At 33.9% G+C, this 20,834-nt stretch overlaps 1 protein-coding gene across 1 annotated transcript in view; it reads left to right on the plus strand.

The window, feature by feature from the left end:
- Positions 1–20,834, plus strand: part of RFX6 (regulatory factor X6) — a 56,719-nt gene that overhangs the window by 12,670 nt on the left and 23,215 nt on the right. Inside the window, exons 5-6 of the mRNA XM_004614001.2 lie at positions 3,699–3,776; positions 5,172–5,199. Of these exons, the coding sequence (XP_004614058.2) occupies positions 3,699–3,776; positions 5,172–5,199 (106 nt within the window). The remainder of the gene's footprint in view (positions 1–3,698; positions 3,777–5,171; positions 5,200–20,834) is intronic.

Consider the following 20,834-nt stretch of genomic DNA (forward strand, 5'->3'; position numbering starts at 1 on the left):
TAATAAAATAGATATGGCAGCTGCTCTTATCATAGTAAGTTATTGCAAGTCCACGAACAGCTTAATCCCATCATTTCCTTATCAGTTATCATTTGTATAGAGTAAACTAACATAGAGGCTACTAGCTCAGTGGGAACATATGTTTCAGGAATCCTATAAATGACAGAAATGGATAAGATGAAATAAAGGTGTAAGTATAAATTGGTCGGCAAATGAAGAAAGTCGTTAGACACAATGTAAATATTTTATAGTACAAAAAAGATTCAAAAAGCCCATTTGTCCTCTCAAATATCCCTTTATGGTTTTAACATGCTTACATTAAAGTGTGAACATAGAAAATTATGACTTTGTTTCTAAGATATAAATGATGTTCTGTGGCATAAAACTAAAGATTTGATTATAAGGCCTTAAGTTGATACTAATGAATGAACACAATTTTGTTGATCATTATAAGCAATACTTGCACTATACCAAAGATTTCTTTAAAAAATTACTAACAATAGTCAGGATTAAAAAAACTTAACATTTATATATTTTTAAATAAAAATGAATAAAATAATATAGGGAGGGGGTGAGGTGATAATATAGCTGGTAGGATAATATTGCTTGTGGTCAATGGGATCCAATCCTCAGCATCCCTTATGGTACCCCAAGCTTGCCAGGAATGATCCCTGATTTCAGGGCCAGAAGTTTCATGTTGGTTATGAATGAGCAGATTCATAACCAACGTGATGTTCATATTTCATAGCACAACATACTTTAGGGAAAATATGTTAATAACCAAATAATTTGATAGATTGTTGCAAGTGAGATGAAAATTTCATGTATACTTTGCAATTGTTCTTCTTAATTTTAAGAAGGTTATTTTCAGCCAATAGAGGACAGAAAGGTGCTCATTTATTATCTTTATTCTTAAAGATACTAAATCATCACTCAGATGAATGTATGTACCTTTGATTAGACTAAAAGAAAATTTAAAGGCAAAAGATTATTTTATTGGTTCCAGAAGAAACTGGATATGATATGTGCTGAAGCATCACAATGACTATTACAAGATATTGAGATTTGTATCCTAGAAACCTTCTTTATACTTAAATACATTGATTTCATTCCCTGTATGTACATTGTTTGTATGGGTTTTGAGCATCCCCAGTATTTTAATGGTTACCTTAAAATGCACAGATCCATGTGGTAATTAATGAAAATGATTGACTTTAGGAGAATTTTCTGTTTTATCAGTTTCTAAATTCCTAATACTATGCATGGACTCTTCTAATAACTGAAGTATTCGCTTTCTTTTTTTAGCAGTTATTTTAATAAGATGATGGGAAAGATGGAATTCTCTTCCTCCAGACCTTACAGTTTAGTTGGGAAGATAAGCCATGTATTTGTGGTACAAAGCTGTATGGGATAAATTACCATAAGAGGAATTCAAAAGATTTGTTTTTCCTGAAATGCCAGTCACAATTTCATTCATTGAATCTTTGTTTTGATGTGTGGCTAAAAAATGAAAACAGAAACAAAGGATATTTCCAATGAAGAACTCAGAAATGTATAAAGGCACCAAAATGACAAAGTGGAAGTTATTTATGGAGAACAAGTAATCTGGATAGCAATAGATAGATTTCATAGCATTTGTGAGAGTGTTAGTAGATTTCCTCATGTCATAGTAGACAAGATCATAATCTTTACCCAATTTAAAATTGTTGTTATATTTAAGTCTTTACTGTACAAGTGCTCTTGATCGAATGATTTCTGCTTACAAGTTTCTTTATTATACATTGTAATTTTTAACTTTTAATGTTATTAATTTATTTTTTCATCAAATTTTATTCACTTCCCACTATAGGAAGTTTAAATTCTTAATTCTTGATTACATATGAAATGTCAAATATGAAACAAATCAATTATATAGATTTTAGTGATTCATGTTGGTTATGATTCATCTGGAACCAGTGGAGTGAATTTGTTGAACACAACATCGCATGAGATGCCATTTCAAATATGTGAGAATGACATATATCAAAAGTCTGGAAACATCCGATGTTGGCACGGTTGTGGTGAGAAAGAAACCCTCATTCCCTATTGGTGGGAATGTCATCTGGTTTAGCCTCTAAGGAAAGCAATTATTCACATAAATTTCTTGAGCTAATGTCTAAACTGTTATTTAAATTAAAATGCTATACAAAAAATAATGAACTTAGCAAAACATGCAATGACAATAAATTTCCACTGAAATAAATCCCTTAATAAATTCTCAAGCATTCTTTTCATTACTCCTTCAAATATAAAGGTATTTCCTAGGTATCTTCATTCTGAAATGTAACAAGGGAAATATTATACTTATTTCAAACTCAGATTTATTGATTAATTCTTCTAATACTTTAGCTAGTATTTACATCTGCTCATTTCTTCATGTACTTTGGTATTTCACTTGCTTACCAATGTAGCATTTCTCAATAAGTTCCTGATGACTAAGATATACTTACTTTAGCTGAATATCATTTATATCTGCTCATTTCTTCATGGTTTTTGGTATTTCTCTTATATATTTCTATCAAATATAGCTTCCTTCAGTAAGTTCCTGATGACTTAAATATGTTTACTTCTTTTCATTCTAATTAGAAATATAAATAAGTTCAATGTTTTTAGGTTTCATAAGTTCCATATTTCCATCATCTCTCCATTCATAGTAAGAAAAGGTTCCTTTTTTATGTACCATAGCATAATTCTCTGCTTGTAAAAATGGAGCAATGTACAATTCTAATCAGGCTAGCAAATTACTGTTGTCTGTCTACCAAAATTGAGGACTTAAAAACTACTTGTTTCCAGTCTGCCACAATCATAAAGTATCTTTCTTAACCTCAATAATTTCCCCATTACTATTTTCAAATACTTTGTAAATAGTATTTTTTATAATAGCATTTTGTATCATGTGTATTTTCTCAATACTTAGAACTTCTTCCTTTCCACTGCATATGACCAAGGATCATTAGTGAGAACTTTTCTGCTAGAATGCTGCCCTTGGACCCTCACGTCTAGAAACCTTTCTCTGACTCTCTCCTGTCAGAGGCCAGAGAGTCTTGTTCTGACATAGTCCAGCTCTTCTGGTTCTATTCCTCCTCTCCAGAGTCGAAGACTGTGTTGATCCAAAGGTCACATCCTCCTTCCAGATCCAATTCCAGGTCCTTGGGGCTGTGGTGTGGTGTCCTTTGTACAAATAGCCTAGACCTTACTATTAGGCTTGTGAGGGTCTCCATTCTATATCTCAGGGGTTCTTTGTTTTGTCATTATACTTAAACCTCAGGTCTTGCCAGGAGGCAGCCATTTGGGAAAGTATGAATTTTGCTTTGGATGGATGTGGATATGGGAAACTGCATAGATATTTTTAATATACTTAGAACCAACATTTGAATGTAAATATTTGCAAATTGGGTGCTCTCTTATTTAGGAAATTGGCAGTGGTTATTTCATTCTCTTTTAAACCTAAATAGAAACAAAAAAAAAACCAACTCTAACTAGAAATGCAGCCATAGTAAGATTAGTAACTATCCAAAGCTACTATTTGAAAAACACAGAAAAGGAAGATGATTAAGGGGCACATTTCTTAGTTTTAGGCTATTTCGGTATGCTTTGCCTCTTTTTTTCCCTTAAGAAGCTCCTTCACTAACACAGAGCTGGTTCTGTCCTTGTTCTAGGTACCATTATTATGGAATTGGCATCAAAGAGAGCAGTGCATATTACCACTCCGTATATTCGGGAAAGGGTCTGACAAGGTAGAGTTCCATTATCTTTCAGACAAGTTCTTTGCGTTTCTTCAATAGTCATAAGACCTATTTAATAAATGAGTTGCTGGGGCTGGAGCGATAGCACAGCAGGTAGGGCATTTGCCTTGTACACAACCGACCCGGGTTCGATTCCCAGCATCCCATATGGTCCCCTGAGCACCGCCAGGAGTAATTCCTGAGTGCAGAGCCAGGAATAATCCCTGTGCATCACCAGGTGTGACCCAAAAGGCAAAAAAAAAAAATAAATGAGTTGCTAAGTTTTCCTACTCAGATGTTTTTTTTTCTCTTTTATGCATAAGACCTTAATTCCAGCTTTGTGTGAATATTTGAAGTGATGTGTTCTTGATGCCTGTGCCATTTGTGGAGTTAGAAATCAGTGAGAAATTAATGTAAGTAGGTAACCCAGAGAGATGAGAAGGCAGAATTCCTTTTAAGAAAATATATTTTTTGCATTTAAATTTCATGCCTCATGACCATTACCTAACAAATATAAAAAATTCATTATAATCACTGCTAATAACTCATATTTTGAATACAAATTTACCTTAGTAAGATACAGCTATTGACCTACTGGAGTTTCTCTTAAAGCCTACTCAAAAAGCTAGAGAACTGTAAAAGGAAAAACACAGATGAATATAAATAGCAAACTACTCTAAATTGCCTTTATTGAGAAAAGATTATGGACAAATAAGGCTATGACCAATAAACCAGTGTATAATAAACAATTATAATTTTTTTTTAAATACTGGGTCTCTGAATAAATTAATGTACATGTGAGCTTGTCTTATGGTGTGATTTACCAAGAACATCCCTTAGCTTTCAAAACAATGGATTCTTTTACTTTTCAAAGTAATATTGAATAAAATTTTATCTCTTGGTAAAAAGTAATTTTGGTGATCTGAACTCATACCATAAAACAGAATTGTAGCTTACTAGCTTATACTCACTCTAAAGTGAAAATACAGGTTGGAATACATACCACTATTTATTATCAAGGGCTCTTTGCGTGTCTCTATCTACCATATTTCCCTAAATATTTTTATTATTTTATTTTTCCTTTAAGAAAGATTCTAGGAGTGAGAGAGGGATGATATAGTGGGTCGACTAGCTTTGATACATAGCAGTCGACTAGGTTTGATCCCTGATACCCCATATGATCCCCTGAACACTGCCAGGAATGACCTCTGAGCACAGCCTGGATCCATGTAACCCACTCTTTAAAAAAATAGAGAAGAGAAAGATGCTTGTATCCATTTGGAAAATAAAAGTAATTTCTCTCCATATTTATTTCACTAATCACAGATTTTCTTTATTTTCCAATTGTTTTACCTATACATAAATATATATACTTTTTAACTAACAGAAAATGTTCTGGTTTTTAAGGTTTTCTGGAAGCAAACTGAAGAATGAGGTAAGAATGATCTTAATATCTATTTACATATGTGGTAATATGCATAAAAGCCGAGCAGTTATGTTACTCATTCTTATTGCTAAATATAGATGAAAATTAAATGTTGTTTATTAGGAACCACCCTGTGATTGAGAATTTCACACAGTGCTGTTAGATTTGAATCATCAAATGATTCTTCTCTGGACTTATGGAGCAAAAATTAACTTGAGAGAAGTGGTTTTTTTATTTCCATATCCCATATCAAAGACTTAATCAATTGTAAAATAATGGGACGTTATTGATTCAAGATATTTCCATGAAAATATAAACCAACAACTTACAACTGAGTCTATCAAAAGAATTAGCATTTGGAATATGCTCATTTAGACAAAACCCTTTATTGTTATCATAAAGCCCAAATGTTATGCTACAGTTTGTTTTACCACTCTGTATGTGTGTACATATGTGAGTTTACGGATCTCTTATGCAGTGGTGAAGTGGAGTGGAGATGGTAGAGATGGGAGTTAGGGTGAAAGGGTATGACAGATGTACACATACACTTTCTCCCTAAACTCCCTGCCTCTTCCCTACCCCCAACCAAAGAAGAGATCAGCAAACTAACTTTATCTAAATGAGTTAGATTACCATTAGGGACTGCATGGCTAATTAGGTACATGATAAGGCCTTCATTATCCTCAAGTTAACTAATCATTAAAAAGAGGTACCCTAGAACTAAGGGCACAGGATGATGTGTTGTGTGATAAACCTGGACCTAGAATAAATTGCAGCTCCATTAGTTTGGTGAAATGATGCAAGTATATTATCTTTAAAAATAATATAAAGCCCCCAGCCTACTAAAATTACCAATTTTTTCCACCAGTGCTTTTTAATATAGTTAATGGATACTTACATAATAAAATCCTTCAGATTGTTCCTTTTATCAATGAAATAATGCATCATTATTAGATAAACAATCGTGAAAGTGCAAAAATATTGACTTATAAATACACTTTAGTTGACTGAAGTTTATGTCAATAAGGAGTTGAAGTAATTTCTCTTGAGTGTCCTTCCTTTCACTTGGATGGAGCTGGTGGTACTGGCGAGTTGTACATAAGCTACTGCAGCGTTGGGCGAGCTTACTTTACAGAATAGAACAAACCTGATTCTTAGGTCCACTGTTTTCTCCTCAGAAGGTTCATGACAAATTTTATTAGTTTTCTTCTCAAAAGAGTTTATCACAAATTTTATTAATACATTTAAAATATTTTAGGTAGCTACACATACAACCTATTTTTTCTAGAGATACCTAAAGCAATTATAGCATCATGATCGTTATGATTAGGGAGTTAACACAATTAAGGGATTTCCAAGGCCCAGAACAATTCACTCTTTTGTATGCTAATAAATATTTATTTAACAAAGTTAAAGTGAGAAAAGAAACTAGCTGTATTTATTTTATTTAAAAATGTTTTTTATTCTTAAATTTTTTTATCAGTGAATCACCGTGAGGTACAGTTACAAACTTATGAACTTTCGAGCTTGCATTTCAGTCATACAGTGATCATTTACCCATCACTCCACCAATGCCCATTCTCCTCCACCCCAGTGTTCCCATTATCCCTCCCACCACCCCCACTCCATCTCCCACCACCCCCACTCTATTCCCCACCACCCCACCCTGCCTCTGTGGCAGGGCATTCCCTTTTATTCTCTCTCCTTTTGGGTGTTGTAGTTTGCAATAGAGGTATTGAGTGGCCACCATGTTTGGTCTGTAGTCTACTTTCTTTCACCCATCTTTCAACCGGAATGCGTCCTCCCAACATCCTCTACTTGGTGTTCCCTTCTCTATCTCAGCTGCCTTTCCCCCCAGCATGTGAGGCTAGTTTCCAAGCTGTGGGGCAGACCTCCTGGTCCTTATCTCTACTACTCTTGGGTGTTAGTCTCCCATTCTGTTACTTTATATCCCACAGATCAGTGCGATTTTTCTATTTGGAGTGAACCACTTTGATAGTGATGTTGGTAATCCCTGATTTGAGCCCATCAGGTTCCCATAGCATTTGCCTGCTGTGTAAACCAAAATATGCACTACCCAATATCTCCAGCTGGTTTATGGCAAGGCAAGCAGGACACATTTCATTATTTTTGATGAAAGATTACTTGAACTTGCTAATAGCTCTAGGGATGATATTTTTAGAAAGGAATATAGACAAGAAGCAGGGAGAAAGATAGCTAAGTAGTGTATTCAGTTTGGAATTTATCATATCTGATGTGCTGGCGAAACACCCAGTGCAGAGTGGAAGTAGACAGTTGGGTATGTGTAACTGAAAAAGTGAATTCAGATACTTATGATGGTGATACAAAGCTAGTTAATGAGACTTAAAGAGGTTAAAAAAGAGAGGAGAATTTTGTGGCACAGAAGCTAAGAAGGAAGAGTGTTTCTAACAGAAGGGCTACTATGAAAAGGTGCTAAAAGGTCATTAAGATAAAGGACATTAAGATATAGAATTAGTTAAGTGTAGATAATTAATTACTCCATGGATACCATTTTTAGTGTATTGCTGGGGCTGGATTGTCTTGTAAAATGAATGGAAAGTGTCATTGAATGTAAACTAATGGTAATACTCAGCAAAAAGCTCGAACTTTGTGAGTAATATTAGTCTGTTTTGGGCCGGAGCAATAGTACAGCAGGGCGGACATTTGCCTTGCACATGGCCATCCCGGGTTCAATCCCCAGCATCCCATACAGTCTCCCAAGGGACACCAGGAGTAATTCCTGAATGAAGAGTCAAGAGTAACCCCTGAGCATCACTGGGTGTGATGCAGAAAGCAAGTATATATGTATAATATATATAATATATTGTATGTATATGTATATATATACATATATATATGGGCGGAGCAATAGCACAGCGGATAGGGCATTTGCCTTGCATGCATCTGACCGGGTTCAATTCCTCCCTCCCTCTTGGAGAGCCTGGCAAGCTACCAAGAGTATCTCACCCACTTGGCAGAGCCTGGCAAGCTCCCTGTGGAGTATTCGATATTCTAAAAACAGTAGCAAATCTCACAATGGAGACGTTACTGGTGCCCAGTTGAGCAAATCGACGAAAAATGGAAAGACAGTGCTACATCAGAAACATAGACATATATACATATATTTTTTTCTATTTTTCTAATGTTGGTAAGACAAAACCAGTAAAGAGTGGGTACTGAAGATATGAAAGATAGGGGCAAGTTGAGAGCACTGGGTCACTGCTGACATAGTCAAGAACACTTCAGTGTAAAGGGTATGTCATGACAGATACACTCTTGGACTTCAAATAGAAACCCATGTTACAAAATGGTGGGAAGAGGGTAGGGAAAGAAGAGGTGGACTAGAGGTGACATTAAAACAGTAGTGGAAGAGCAGTGACTTTCTTTCTTTCTTTCCTTCTTTCTTCCTTTCTTTCTTTCCTTCTTTCTTCCTTTCTTTCTTTCTTTCTTTCTTTCTTTCTTTCTTTCTTTCTTTCTTTCTTTCTTTCTTTCTTTCTTTCTTTCTTTCTTTCTTTCTTTCTTTCTCTCTTTCTTTTTTTTTATTTTGCTTTTTGGGTCACACCTGGTGATGCACAAGGGTTATTCCTGGCTCATGCACTCAGAAATTATTTCTGGCAGTGAATGGGTGACCATATGGGATGCTGGGAATGGAACAGGGGTCAGCTGCATGCAAGGCAAACGCCCTACCCGCTGTGCTATTGCTCCAGCCCCAGGGAAGTGATTTCCCTATGGCAAAAGCATAAATGTAAATACTGTTGTAATCGTGAGGTTTCAGTTCCAATTCTCTCTCTCTCTCTCTCTCTCTCTCTCTCTGTAGAGAGTGAGTGTGTGTGTGTATGTGTGTGCTAGATCCCATACATTTATAAAATTCATCAAATAAGTTATTTCTTATCCTTTAAGACTATCCTTAAACACCTGTTGAATTAATAATGAGCTCATTTTTGCATCCAGAAATGTGATAGTTTTGCCATCTATGGGAGAATTGGAAAAGTGTTGACTCAAACCCTTTTCTGTAGGACTTAATTTTCTCATGGTCCTTTATTGAGAAATGTGGGAAGAGTATCCATGGGAGACAAGAAAGGAAGGACAGTTTAATGTTTAAACTCAGAAACTGAAAGCCTGAAATATTTAGAAGTAATCATAAAAAGATGCATATCACCTGTTACTAAAAAAATGTACAAGAAAAATTTTTTAATTACATACCTAAATACAAACATTTGCATTAATAATTATGTGATAGATTATGGATGTTGAAATAATTTCTAAACTAATTTAGATACTTGATACTCTAACAGAAATGTGAGCAGGTAACTAATTTTGGAAAATTATTAAAATGACTATGAAACCATTCTAGAAGAATATTCATGAAAAATAGCCAAGACCTATCTAAATAAAAAGTCAAAAGGGGACTTTTTCAGCATATAATAAAATACTATGTCATTATGATACTGAAACAACAATAGATGGAATAAATCTACATCAGAAATTAGACAGAAATTTTATATCTCATGCTGAAGAATTTTACATAAGGGACTTGAGTGATAGTAGAGAAAATACGGCAGGGCCTTTGCCTTACATGTGGCCAATACAGGTTTAATCCTCATAGACCCATATGGTCTCCTGAGCCTGCCAGCAGTGATCCCTGAGTTCAGAACCAGAAGTAAGCCCAGAGAACCACTGGTGTGGCCTCAAAACAAACACAAAAAGAATTTTATGTAAATAAATATAGAATTTTTAGAAGGAAACTGGATGAGGAATGACTTTCTAAGAATGTAAATAACATTTCGTATTTCAAAAGAGAAAATTCAAAGAGAAATTAAAAAATGTTTATATCAAACCATCATACGTGCAGCTCCTTTGTCAAGACTAGTTGATCATATACTGAGGGTCTGTCTCTTTCTCATACGTGGGATATTAAAAAAACTAAGGAAGTAAAAAATGACCAAAGGCAGCAGAATCTGAGAATTGCTATACAGAATTTAGTTTATCAAAGTTGAAGATTTGGGTTGGGTGTGAGGGGTCATTGCACCAAGGTGGAAAGAAGCATGATGGTGGTGTATATGGTACTGGGAACTTGTATGCATGAAACCCTTTCATTGACAGTATTATAAATCACAGTGCCTCACTAAAAATTGAAAAGTACCCATATTTTGTCACATACACGAGAAAGCTTTCTGGAAAACACTTGCAAGGGTTGTATCAATTCTTTAAAATATTCATCCTCTTGGAGCTGGAGGATAGCACGGGGATTAAGGTGCATGGCTTGTAAATGGCTGACCCTTCTTCTGTCCCCAGAACCCCATGGTGTCTGAGCACATCTTGGAGTAGCCCATGAGTACTGTTGATTATGAGCCTAGAGTCCCCTGAGGGTGACCTGTGTAATCCCTGGCACTGCATTCTACGCAGGTTCAGTGGGTCACGAATCACACATAAGGACCCCCATGGCTTCCTGAATACTGCTGAAAGGCACAAAATTAAATAAGTAAATAGTAAAATGTTTGTGTTTTACATAAGGCTGTAGTTCGTAATGTAGATAAAATATTTCATGTGAAAATTTATTGAAAACCATGAAACTGTATGCACCCTAGCTGACTAAATGATAATGAAACGCTGCAGCTGTATGGGGCTTTCATGGGACTTAAAGCTGTTCATTTTACCAAAGAGCTTTTTTTGTGACTGTGTGTGTGTTTGTGTGTGTTGGTGTGTATGTGCATGCATGCTCAAGGCCTCACATATACAGGCAAGTGCTCTGCTGCTATACTACATCTCTATTCCCACTAAGGACTATTTTAACGATATGGAGGAATTTTACTAAGAGAAACAACTCTAAAAAATATATGTATTATGTTTTATGTAAAATAAAACTGGATGTGGGGCTGGGGAAATATTACAGCAGGTAGGGCACTTAACTTGCATGCAATTGACCTGGGTGTGTACCCAGGCATCCCATATGGTCCATGAACCTGTCAGGAGTGATCCCTGAGCACAGAGCCAGAAATTAGCTCTGATCACAGCTTGGTTTGGCTCCCAAACAAAATAACAATAACAAGAAGAACCCAAAATGAAACAAAACCAGCCCACCCCAAAAAACCCAAACCAAAATTTTATATTTCCTTATCAAATATGACAAAATTAATATATATGGCTATGAATTATGATAACCATTACCCACAAATTTCTCTCTTAACTAAATAAAAATTCTATCTCTTTTACATTAACTATACTTCAAGTGTTAATAACATGGTAAGTATAATAAGTGCATATACTACTGTATTACATATAGACAGAATAATTTCAAAATTCTATTGCCAGTACTAAAATATGTAAAATACTAAACTCTATAATAAAATAGGCCACTCAATAAAATTCTAGCACGAAATGTGAGGAAAACTTTCAAACAAGGTGAAAAAGAATTATTTATAAATAGTGCTAATATCTTCTTTCTGGTTAATCAAATTCTATGACTTAGGGTCAATACATATTTTTAATATCACTCCTACCAATAAACATGAAAAATGTCTAAATTTTAATTAGAGGAAGGTAACATCTTGAAGCTGGAGTAAAGAACAATTATTTCAATATTCACAGAAGTTATAAAAGTGTAGTAGTATAAAAACTAAAAATGTAATATTCTTAAGACTATAGGGCAAAAAAACTTTCATAAAGGGTAAGAAGGACAGGCCTACTAGTTAAATTGGAAACATATAATTGCATTCTAGAGAAAACTTCATACTATACACAAAGGGGCATGTGTAAATATGTTTCTTGGAGTACTTTTAAATAATTCAGAGAACTGAAAAATAATTTTTATTATGATATTATATGAAAATTAACATATACCATATATAAATATGAGGGAATACTGTACTGTTTTGGAAATGAATAAAGTATAGCTGTTAACATGAGATAATGTTAAAGTTTAAATTTATTTATATTTCTCTTAAAGTAGAAAGAGCTATTGTAATGTAGTTTATATTATTATTACTTTAATATTTATTGTTTTAATAAAATAATACAGTTATATATATTATTTATATATGGTGTTGATTTTTAAAGCAATTGTATATATTAAGATTCCCTGATAGCCTACGTTTCCTCTCCTTAACATCAGCCATTCATGGCCAGTTTACATAGATGAGGTAAATCTCTAAATGGCCAGAAATTATATAAACCTAATCAGAGCGTTCATTCTTGCTAGTTGAAAAAGGAGGAATGAGATTGGGGATGAAGGTTTATAGATGTTGCTTTAATATTTTTGTTGTTGTTGTTGCTTTAATAGTTTAAGATCTAATGTTTCATTAAGATAATTAGTACACGGATATTTGTTACCTTTTATAAATGCCTTTTAAATAAAGATCTTAATAGATCAAATATATAAATGTACATAAAATCAACAAGAAAATGGAGCAAAAAGACAGACAGGAGCATGATTAAGGATAATATATTAGCAATATGAATTTTAGTAGTATAAAATACTTGATTCACAAATGTAGTAAATCAAGTTTCAGAAATATCATATAGAATGCTTTACGTCTCAAAATCTTTTCATCTCCTGGAATAAAATTATCAACCAAGCAAAATCTAGTTTCAATTTTTGTCCTGGTTAAAGCAAGCCTTTCTTTTTTCTGTGTGAACCAAAGTTTAACTAGCTAGATTAATCTAAGTGCCATTATTTCTTAGGGAATGAATCTCTATATTTTATGTATTTCAACCAGGAAGTCTCCCTGATAGCCTACGTTTCCTCTCCTTAACATCAGCCATTCATGGCCAGTTTAACAACTTTGTACCAAGATAAATAACAAATCCTCCCTCCTTAGTATATGCTTTTCAAATATTTGTAGACTGTTATCATACTCTCTTTTAGTCATCACTTAGCCAAACTGTGTAGCTTAACTCCTTTAATCTTTCCCCATAAATCAGACCCTTTGCCTTCTAATCATATTGGTTTTTTCCTTAAAGTTCCTTCTTGTTTTCTTTTGGAAATGAGATTTTTAATATTTCACCCAAGAGTACTGAAGTCATCAATGGAGGGGAAAAAATAAACAGCGTTCAGTAGCTGCTTATGATCTAACAACCTTTTATAGAATTAAAATAGCAAAAGTTACAGTGAAATTAAATGTTTTCTATATATCTTTTTCCAGTTTATCAATCACTTCTTTCTTTTGCTGTTACAAATGAGCAGAATTTTGTCATTTGGTTTATGTAACTTCTGCCACTTCTTATTAATTGTTCACTTATGCAAGAAACTTTCATTAGAAAAAAAGATCTTCCTAGGAAACTCTTGCTTCTGAATGATGTGCCTCACTTGTTTCTAGTTTCTGTATACAAACTATTATCAACATGAAAGTCTTAAATGCATCAAAGCAAGACACTCTGTTCCCTAATATGTGTTTTATTTGCACTATCAGAATTTTAAAATCGGGAAATGCATTCTTCAAAACACAGTGCACATTGAAGTTCAAAATGTAGACCTAAGATAAAGTTCAAGTATTACTTTATAATTTAAAAGAGAGAAGATATTCATGTGTGCTCCACCAATCACATCCACTTTCTACCTACAAGAAATTATTGCTTCCAAGAAATTGATGTTATTCACTCCTTAGCTTTTTCTCAAAATGTTTCACTTAGGAATGTGACACATTCATAAATGCATTGTTTATTGTTGCCCAATTTATTATTGGCATTATATTTATTTTTCCCATTAAGAAAAGGATTCTGTTTCTTCAACATTAAGTGTTGTGATTGCATTGCTGTTAGTATATGGCAGCCTATTACCTTTGTAATTCTGTTGTATAATACTTGTATGAAAATATTGCAACCTACTTATTCCACTGTTGGAAGAACTTTGAAAAAATAAATACCATCATGGACATTCTTCAGGTACACATGTGCAGGAGTGGAAATTCAGATGCTTATAGTATGCTTATGCTTAACTTTACTAGTTTTATCCTTAAAAGTGGTTGTATCAAGCTGGAGCGAGTGTCCGGGAGGAGGAGATAAGGTGCTTACCTTGCATGTGACTAAATTCAATCCTTGGCACCACATATGATTCCAGAATTATTATTACCCCGAATTCTTATGAATAGTTGGCACTGAATGTCTTCTCACTTGGTTGATAGTGTTCCTTGAATCATGAAAGTTTTAAAATTTTATAAAGTTCAATTTATTCATTTTTTGCTTTTGTTGCCTTATCCAAGAAATCTCTATCAAATCTAATGGTGTGAAGTTTTTGTCCAACGTTTTCCTCTAAGAATTTTGTAGTTTTACATTTTACATATAGGTCTTCTTTATTCTTTTTTTGGTGGATATTCACTTTCCCTAGCTGAAAGATTTTTCTTCCCTCATTGAATAGTCTTGATACTAATGTTAAAACCCATTTGGCCATTTATGTAAGGGCTTATTCCTAGGTTCTCTATTTTATTCCACAGATTTATCTATATGTTTTTGTTAGACTTATACAGTTTATTTTACTTAGTTTTGCAATATGTTTTGAAATCAAGAAATATTGATTCTCTAATTTCGTCTTTTTTTCTTCAAAATTTTTTTACCTTTGGGGTTCCTTGAGATTGCTTATGATATTAGAATGGATATTCTACATCTATAAAGAATTATCATTAGGATTTTACACTAAACCATTTGATTTTGTAGTATTGTTAAGATATAAACATTTTAACAATTCATAAATGTGTTTTCTTTCCATTCACATATATTCTTTCATTTGTTTGAGCCATGCTTTGTAGTTTTAATTATAAAAATCTTTCACTTCCTTGGTTAAGTTAATGCATATTTTATTCTTTATTGGTATTATAAATTGAATTATTTTAATTTTTCAGTTTGTTATGCTATGTTATAGAAATGCAACTAAGTTTTGCATGTTGAATTTGCTGAATTCAACTTTTGCTGAATTCATTTATTAATTCTAACAGTTTTGAAAGAGTACTTAGTTTTCTGTGCATAAAAATATATCTGTTTATAAAGATTATTTTATTTTATTTTCCCCAGTGTGATTTCACTTTATTTTTTATTCTTAGTTTTCCTGGGTAGAGCTTTCAGTACTATGTTGAAAATTTGTAAAGCAGATATTTTTCCTTGCTTCTGATCTTTAAGGCACTGTTTTGTCTTTTATCATTGTAATATTTGCTATGGATTTATTATATAATTTTTATCATGTTAGGATGATTATCTTCTATTCCTAATTTTTTGAAGTTTTATTATGAAAGCAAGTATATAGAACTTTGTCAGACATGTCAATTGACATGGTCTTATGCTTTTACCCTTCATTTTTATTAGTATAATTTTATATTCATTGATTTTTTTTAATTAAAAAAATTATTGAATCACCGTGAGGATTGGTTGATTTTTGTATATCAACCCATAGATGCATTTCAGGAATGAATCAGTTGGTCATGGTACATAATTTGAATTCAGCTTGCTAGTATTTTGTTGAGAATTTTTGTATCACTGAATATCAAATATGTTTTCTTTTACTATGTCTTTCTGACATAAGTACCCTAGCAATACTGGCTTCATAGTACGAGTTACAACACGTTTCTTCCCTCCTTTTTAATTTTTTTGTAAAACAGAGAGATATTGGTGTTAGCTATTTATTGTTTTTGAGGGTAGCACTGGTTGGGCCACACCCAGCAGTGCTCAGGGTTCATTCCTGCCCCTTTGCTGAAGAATCACTCCTGAAGCTGCTCAGGTGACCATTATGCGGTGCCAAGGATTTAACCTGGGTAGGCCACATGAAAAACTACTATACTATTTCTCTAGTCCTTATATCTATCTTTTAGTATCTATGTTACCTTCCCTCTGGAAAAGGATCTCCAAAGTGGTGCTCAGTTGGTCTGGGGATCGCTTCTTGGCCAACTGGGTCATTTAATTAAACATATGCATTGAAGATGCAGTGCTGTTTAGGCCCTACATGCCAGGGACCACCAGGACTACACAGGTGCTCCCATAGGACCACCAGATTCATACCTGGTGATGCTCCAAGCACCATGTAGTGCCAGGGATGGGATTGTAGTCAGCTGCACACGTGACCTCTTAATTTCTTTTTTTAAATTTTTTAAATTTTATTGAATCACCATGAGATAGTTACAAGCTTTCATGTTTGGGTTACAATTTCACAATGATCAAACACCCATCCCTCCACCAGTGTACATTCCCCACCACCAATATCCCGGGTATACCCTCCCCTTTCCCACCCTCCCCCTGCCTCCATGGCAGACAATATTCCCCATACTCTCTCTACTTTTGGGCATTATATCTTGCAACACAGACACTGAGAGGTCATCATATTTGTTCCATTATCTACTTTTGGCACGCATCTCTCATCCCAACTGGTTCCTCCAGCCATCATTTTCTTAGTGATCCCTTCTCTATTCCATCTGCCTTTTCCCCTTCGCTCATGAAGCAGTCTTCTAGCTATGGGGCAATCCCCCTGTCCCTTGTATCTACTGTCCTTGGGTGTCAGCCTTATGTGATGCTACCCTATACTCCACAAATGAGTGCAGTCCCTCTATGTCTGTCCCTCTCTTTCTGACTCATTTCACTTAGCATGATACTCTCCATGTTTATCTATTTGTAAGCAAATTTCATGACTTTATCTCTCCTAAAAGCTGCATAGTATTCCATTGTGTAGATGTACCAAAGTTTCTTTAACCAGTATGACCTGTTTCTTAATCCCTGTTCTCTCTTTGGCTCCAAGCTTTGTAATTTTTCTGTAAATATTTTACTTTTGTTTGGTTACACTTACTTATTTTTAGAAGTCATCTAAGAATTGTATTTTTAATCGTACAAAGATGTTTTTAATTTTTAAAAAATATTTGTCAATTTTTAATTTAAGCATCAAGGTTTACAATACAGTTAATGAAAAGGTTTTATTCAGAACACATTTCAGCACCACACTCCCGTCCAGAGTGTCCACTTTCCTCCACTGTTTTCCCAGTGTTCTCCCCTCCCGCATCATACTGCCCTGTCCCCCTCTCTCTCCTGTTGTAAGCTTCCTACTAAAGAGTAGTTCTCAGTTTCTGTTGCCTTTGCATATCTGTTATAGCCCTATTTTGTTTCTTTATATCATAAGGAAGATCATTCTGTTTATTCTTCTCCTTTGTCTGACTTTAACCAGCATGATATCCTCCAGATCCATCCACATAGCAGCAAACTGCATGATTTCATCTCTTCTTGCAGCAGAGTAGTCTTTGAAGAAGTTATTATGCATCTCTTCTCTTCATCTTTTTGATGGGGTTGTTTGTTTTTTTCTTGTAAAGTTCTACCCATGCCTTATATATCTTGTATATAAACTCATTATCAGATGAATGGTGGGTAAATATATTATCCCAGTCTGTGTCACTTTATTTTGGTCATTGTTTCTTTTGTAGTGCAGAAACTTCTAAGTTTGATGTAGTCCCATTTATTTATCTTTGATTCTATTTGCTTGACTGATAGCATTAAACCTTGAAGATAGAACATGCTACTTGCGTGTTCTATTTGTTTTCTTAAATATAACTTATGGATTGGACTCAGGTCTGATATAAAGGTCTTTAATGCATTTTATCTGACTTTTGTTCATGAAATTATAAATGAAATTCATTTTTATTTCTGCATGTGACTGACCAATTTTCCCAATACCATTTGTTGAAGAGACTTTCCTTACTCCCCTTCATACCTTTTACTTCTTTATCAAAGATTAACTTTCCACATACCTGAGTCTGTCTGTGGACTCTCAGTTCTGTACCATTGATCTGAGAGTTAGCTTTTATCCATTACCACACTATTTTGATTACTACAGATATATAGTCCAGTTTGAAACCAGAGAAAGATGTCTCTCATCTTCTTTTGCTCTAGGATTGTTTTGGCTATTGGGGTTGAATATAAATTTCAACAGCATTTTATTTATGTATTTAAAAAATGTAATATGTATTTTTGTGGGGATGGCATTGAAAAATAATTTGGGTATGGTTGCCATTTTGACATGTTAATTCTTCCCATCCATGAGCTGGGGATGTGTTTTCATTTCTTTATGTCTTCTTTTATTTCTTTTAGTAGTGTTTTATAATTTTCATTGTATACATCATTCACCTTTTTCTTTAGCTGACTCCTAGGTACTGGATTATCTTATACACAATCATAAAAGATATTGTTGGTTTAATTTCTCTCTCCTATATTTTGCTATTTGCATATAGAAAACACATAGATTTCTGTGTATTGATTTTGTAACTTGCCACGTTACTATTACTGTAAAAGTATAATAGTAATTGTTTCTAGGAGTGTTTTTGTGGGGTCTATAGGATTTTGTAATATAGTAGTATGTCATATGTATAATATTTGCTATTTTTAAATTATCTTTTTACATGCTCTTAAGGGATTGGAGCAATAATACAGCAAGTAGGGCGTTTGCCTTGTATGCAGCCAACCTGAGTTTGGTTCCCAGCATCCCATGTGGTCCCCTGAGCACCTCCAGGAGTAATTCCTGAGTGCATGAGCCAGGAGTAACCCCTGATCATTGCCATGTGTGACCCAAAATGCAATAAATAAATAAAATATTTTAAGCCTGGCATCTGGTGATAATCAGGGTTTATTCCTGGCTCTGTGTTCAGGGATCACCCCTGGTAGGGCTTGGGGAACCATTTATGGTGCTCTGGGTTGAATATGGTCAGCTGCATGCAAGGCAAGGACTCTACTCTCTGCACTATCATTCTGGATTAAAGAGAAAATTGTAGTTTTTATTGCTAATTTCTTGATTATCCTATTGCTTTACTAAATACATAACTCCCATTTTTTAATCAAACATTTGAATTTAACATTATACATGCTTTATGTACACAGCATAATCAAATTGATTTTGTATATGTTACTTTGTACTCACCACTAAAAATCTAATTCCATCTTTCACTATATCACTGTATCACTGTCATCCTGTTGATCATAGATTTGCTCGAGTGGGCCCAGTAACGTCTCCATTCATCCTAGCCCTAAAATTTTAGCAACCTCTCTTTATTAGTTCTTCCCAGTGGTGTTGCATTAGAGGCTCTTTCAGGATCAGGGGAATGAGACCCATCATTGTTACTGTTTTGGGCACATGAATACACCACGGGGATCTTGCCAGGCTCTCCCATGTGGGCAGGAAACTCTCGATAGCTTGCCAGGTTCACTATATAGTACCCCTTTAACCCAACTTAAACACCCTCCTTCCCCCTTATCAAAATAGTAACTATTATTTTGTTCTTGTATTTTAATTTTTTATGTTTCTTTACATAAATTAGGGAATTAATATGTGTCTAAAATATAATTTTGTCATAAGAATTTTTGTGCAGGCCTAGAATGATAGTGCACCACGTAGGGCACTTGCCTTGTACATGGCCTATCAGTGTTCTATTCCAGACATCCCATAAGGCTCCCCCTAACACTGCAAGAACTAATTCCTGAGTGTGTAGCCTGAGTAACCCCTGAGCATCACCACGTGTGGACTCAAAATAAAACAAAATTTAAAAAGACAAAGAATTTTGTGTAGTTTTATGTTTTAATGTGCTCAAATAAGGTGCAAATAATATAGTATTATTAATTTCCCTTTAATATTTAATCTTTTTTACTTTTGTTGAATCTTATTGGTTTGACAATACTGGATCTTACTAAATATAGTACAGTATTAATGTAGAGAGGAGAGCAGGCTACCTCATGTGATTTTCAAAGCATTATATTTTTGAAATAATTTTATTGCTGTGGTTTTTGATTACCTTATTGAATTATTTAGAGAATTTTCCTTTATTCCATCAGTGGGGTGACAGCAAGGGTTTAATAACAATAAAAGTTAAATTTTAAACAAATGCATTTTCTGCATTGATATAATTATATAATACATTTTTTCATGTTTCCCTTAATGTAGTTATTATAAGTCCCATTTAGTCATGATCATTCTTATATACTGCTGTAGTTATTTTGCTAATGTTTTGTCTAGTATTATTTATAGAGTGATGACAAGTAAGGTTGGGTTTTAAGTTTTATTTCCTCTCGTTTTGGCATATGTTTTTGAATGAATTGGGAAATAGGCTCTTTTTTGTTATATAATTTGTTTACTTACATTTTCTTATTTTCAACTGGGAAATAATCTTTATTTTCTTGATTATCCAAAAAAAATCCAGTTTGACATTTTCTGTTTTTAAATGCAAATAAAATTCACCTATTATATCTTCAAGCTCTGTTTGTGGAGATATGTTGTCTATTGGCGATATAACAAATATGTTTTTAATGAAAATAAAACTATTAAATTGCTAAAAAGTTAATGAAGTACTTTGTGTTATAATTTTGGGTTTATATTTCTCTGTCTTTTTTCCCATTTTGCCTGATGAATAAACATGATTTTCCACAAAAGGTATAAGAAATTGTGTAAGCTTACCTAGAGTTAGAAAGTAAGTGTATTTTGTTCTGTGCAACTATTAAAGTTTAACTTTGTATTTTTCCATAGCTTTTTCTTAAATATTGAATTCTTTATTTTCTTGTACTTTATTATTTTTCCTATTTAATGTCAGCATCATTGTTTCACAATGTAGCAATTAGTACTCACTACTGTACATACAAATTGTTGAAAGATTAAATAAGGTGCATTAGGATCAGGTATACTT

This window comes from Sorex araneus, chromosome 4 (genome assembly GCF_027595985.1).
Source record: "Sorex araneus isolate mSorAra2 chromosome 4, mSorAra2.pri, whole genome shotgun sequence".
Lineage (NCBI taxonomy): Eukaryota > Metazoa > Chordata > Mammalia > Eulipotyphla > Soricidae > Sorex > Sorex araneus.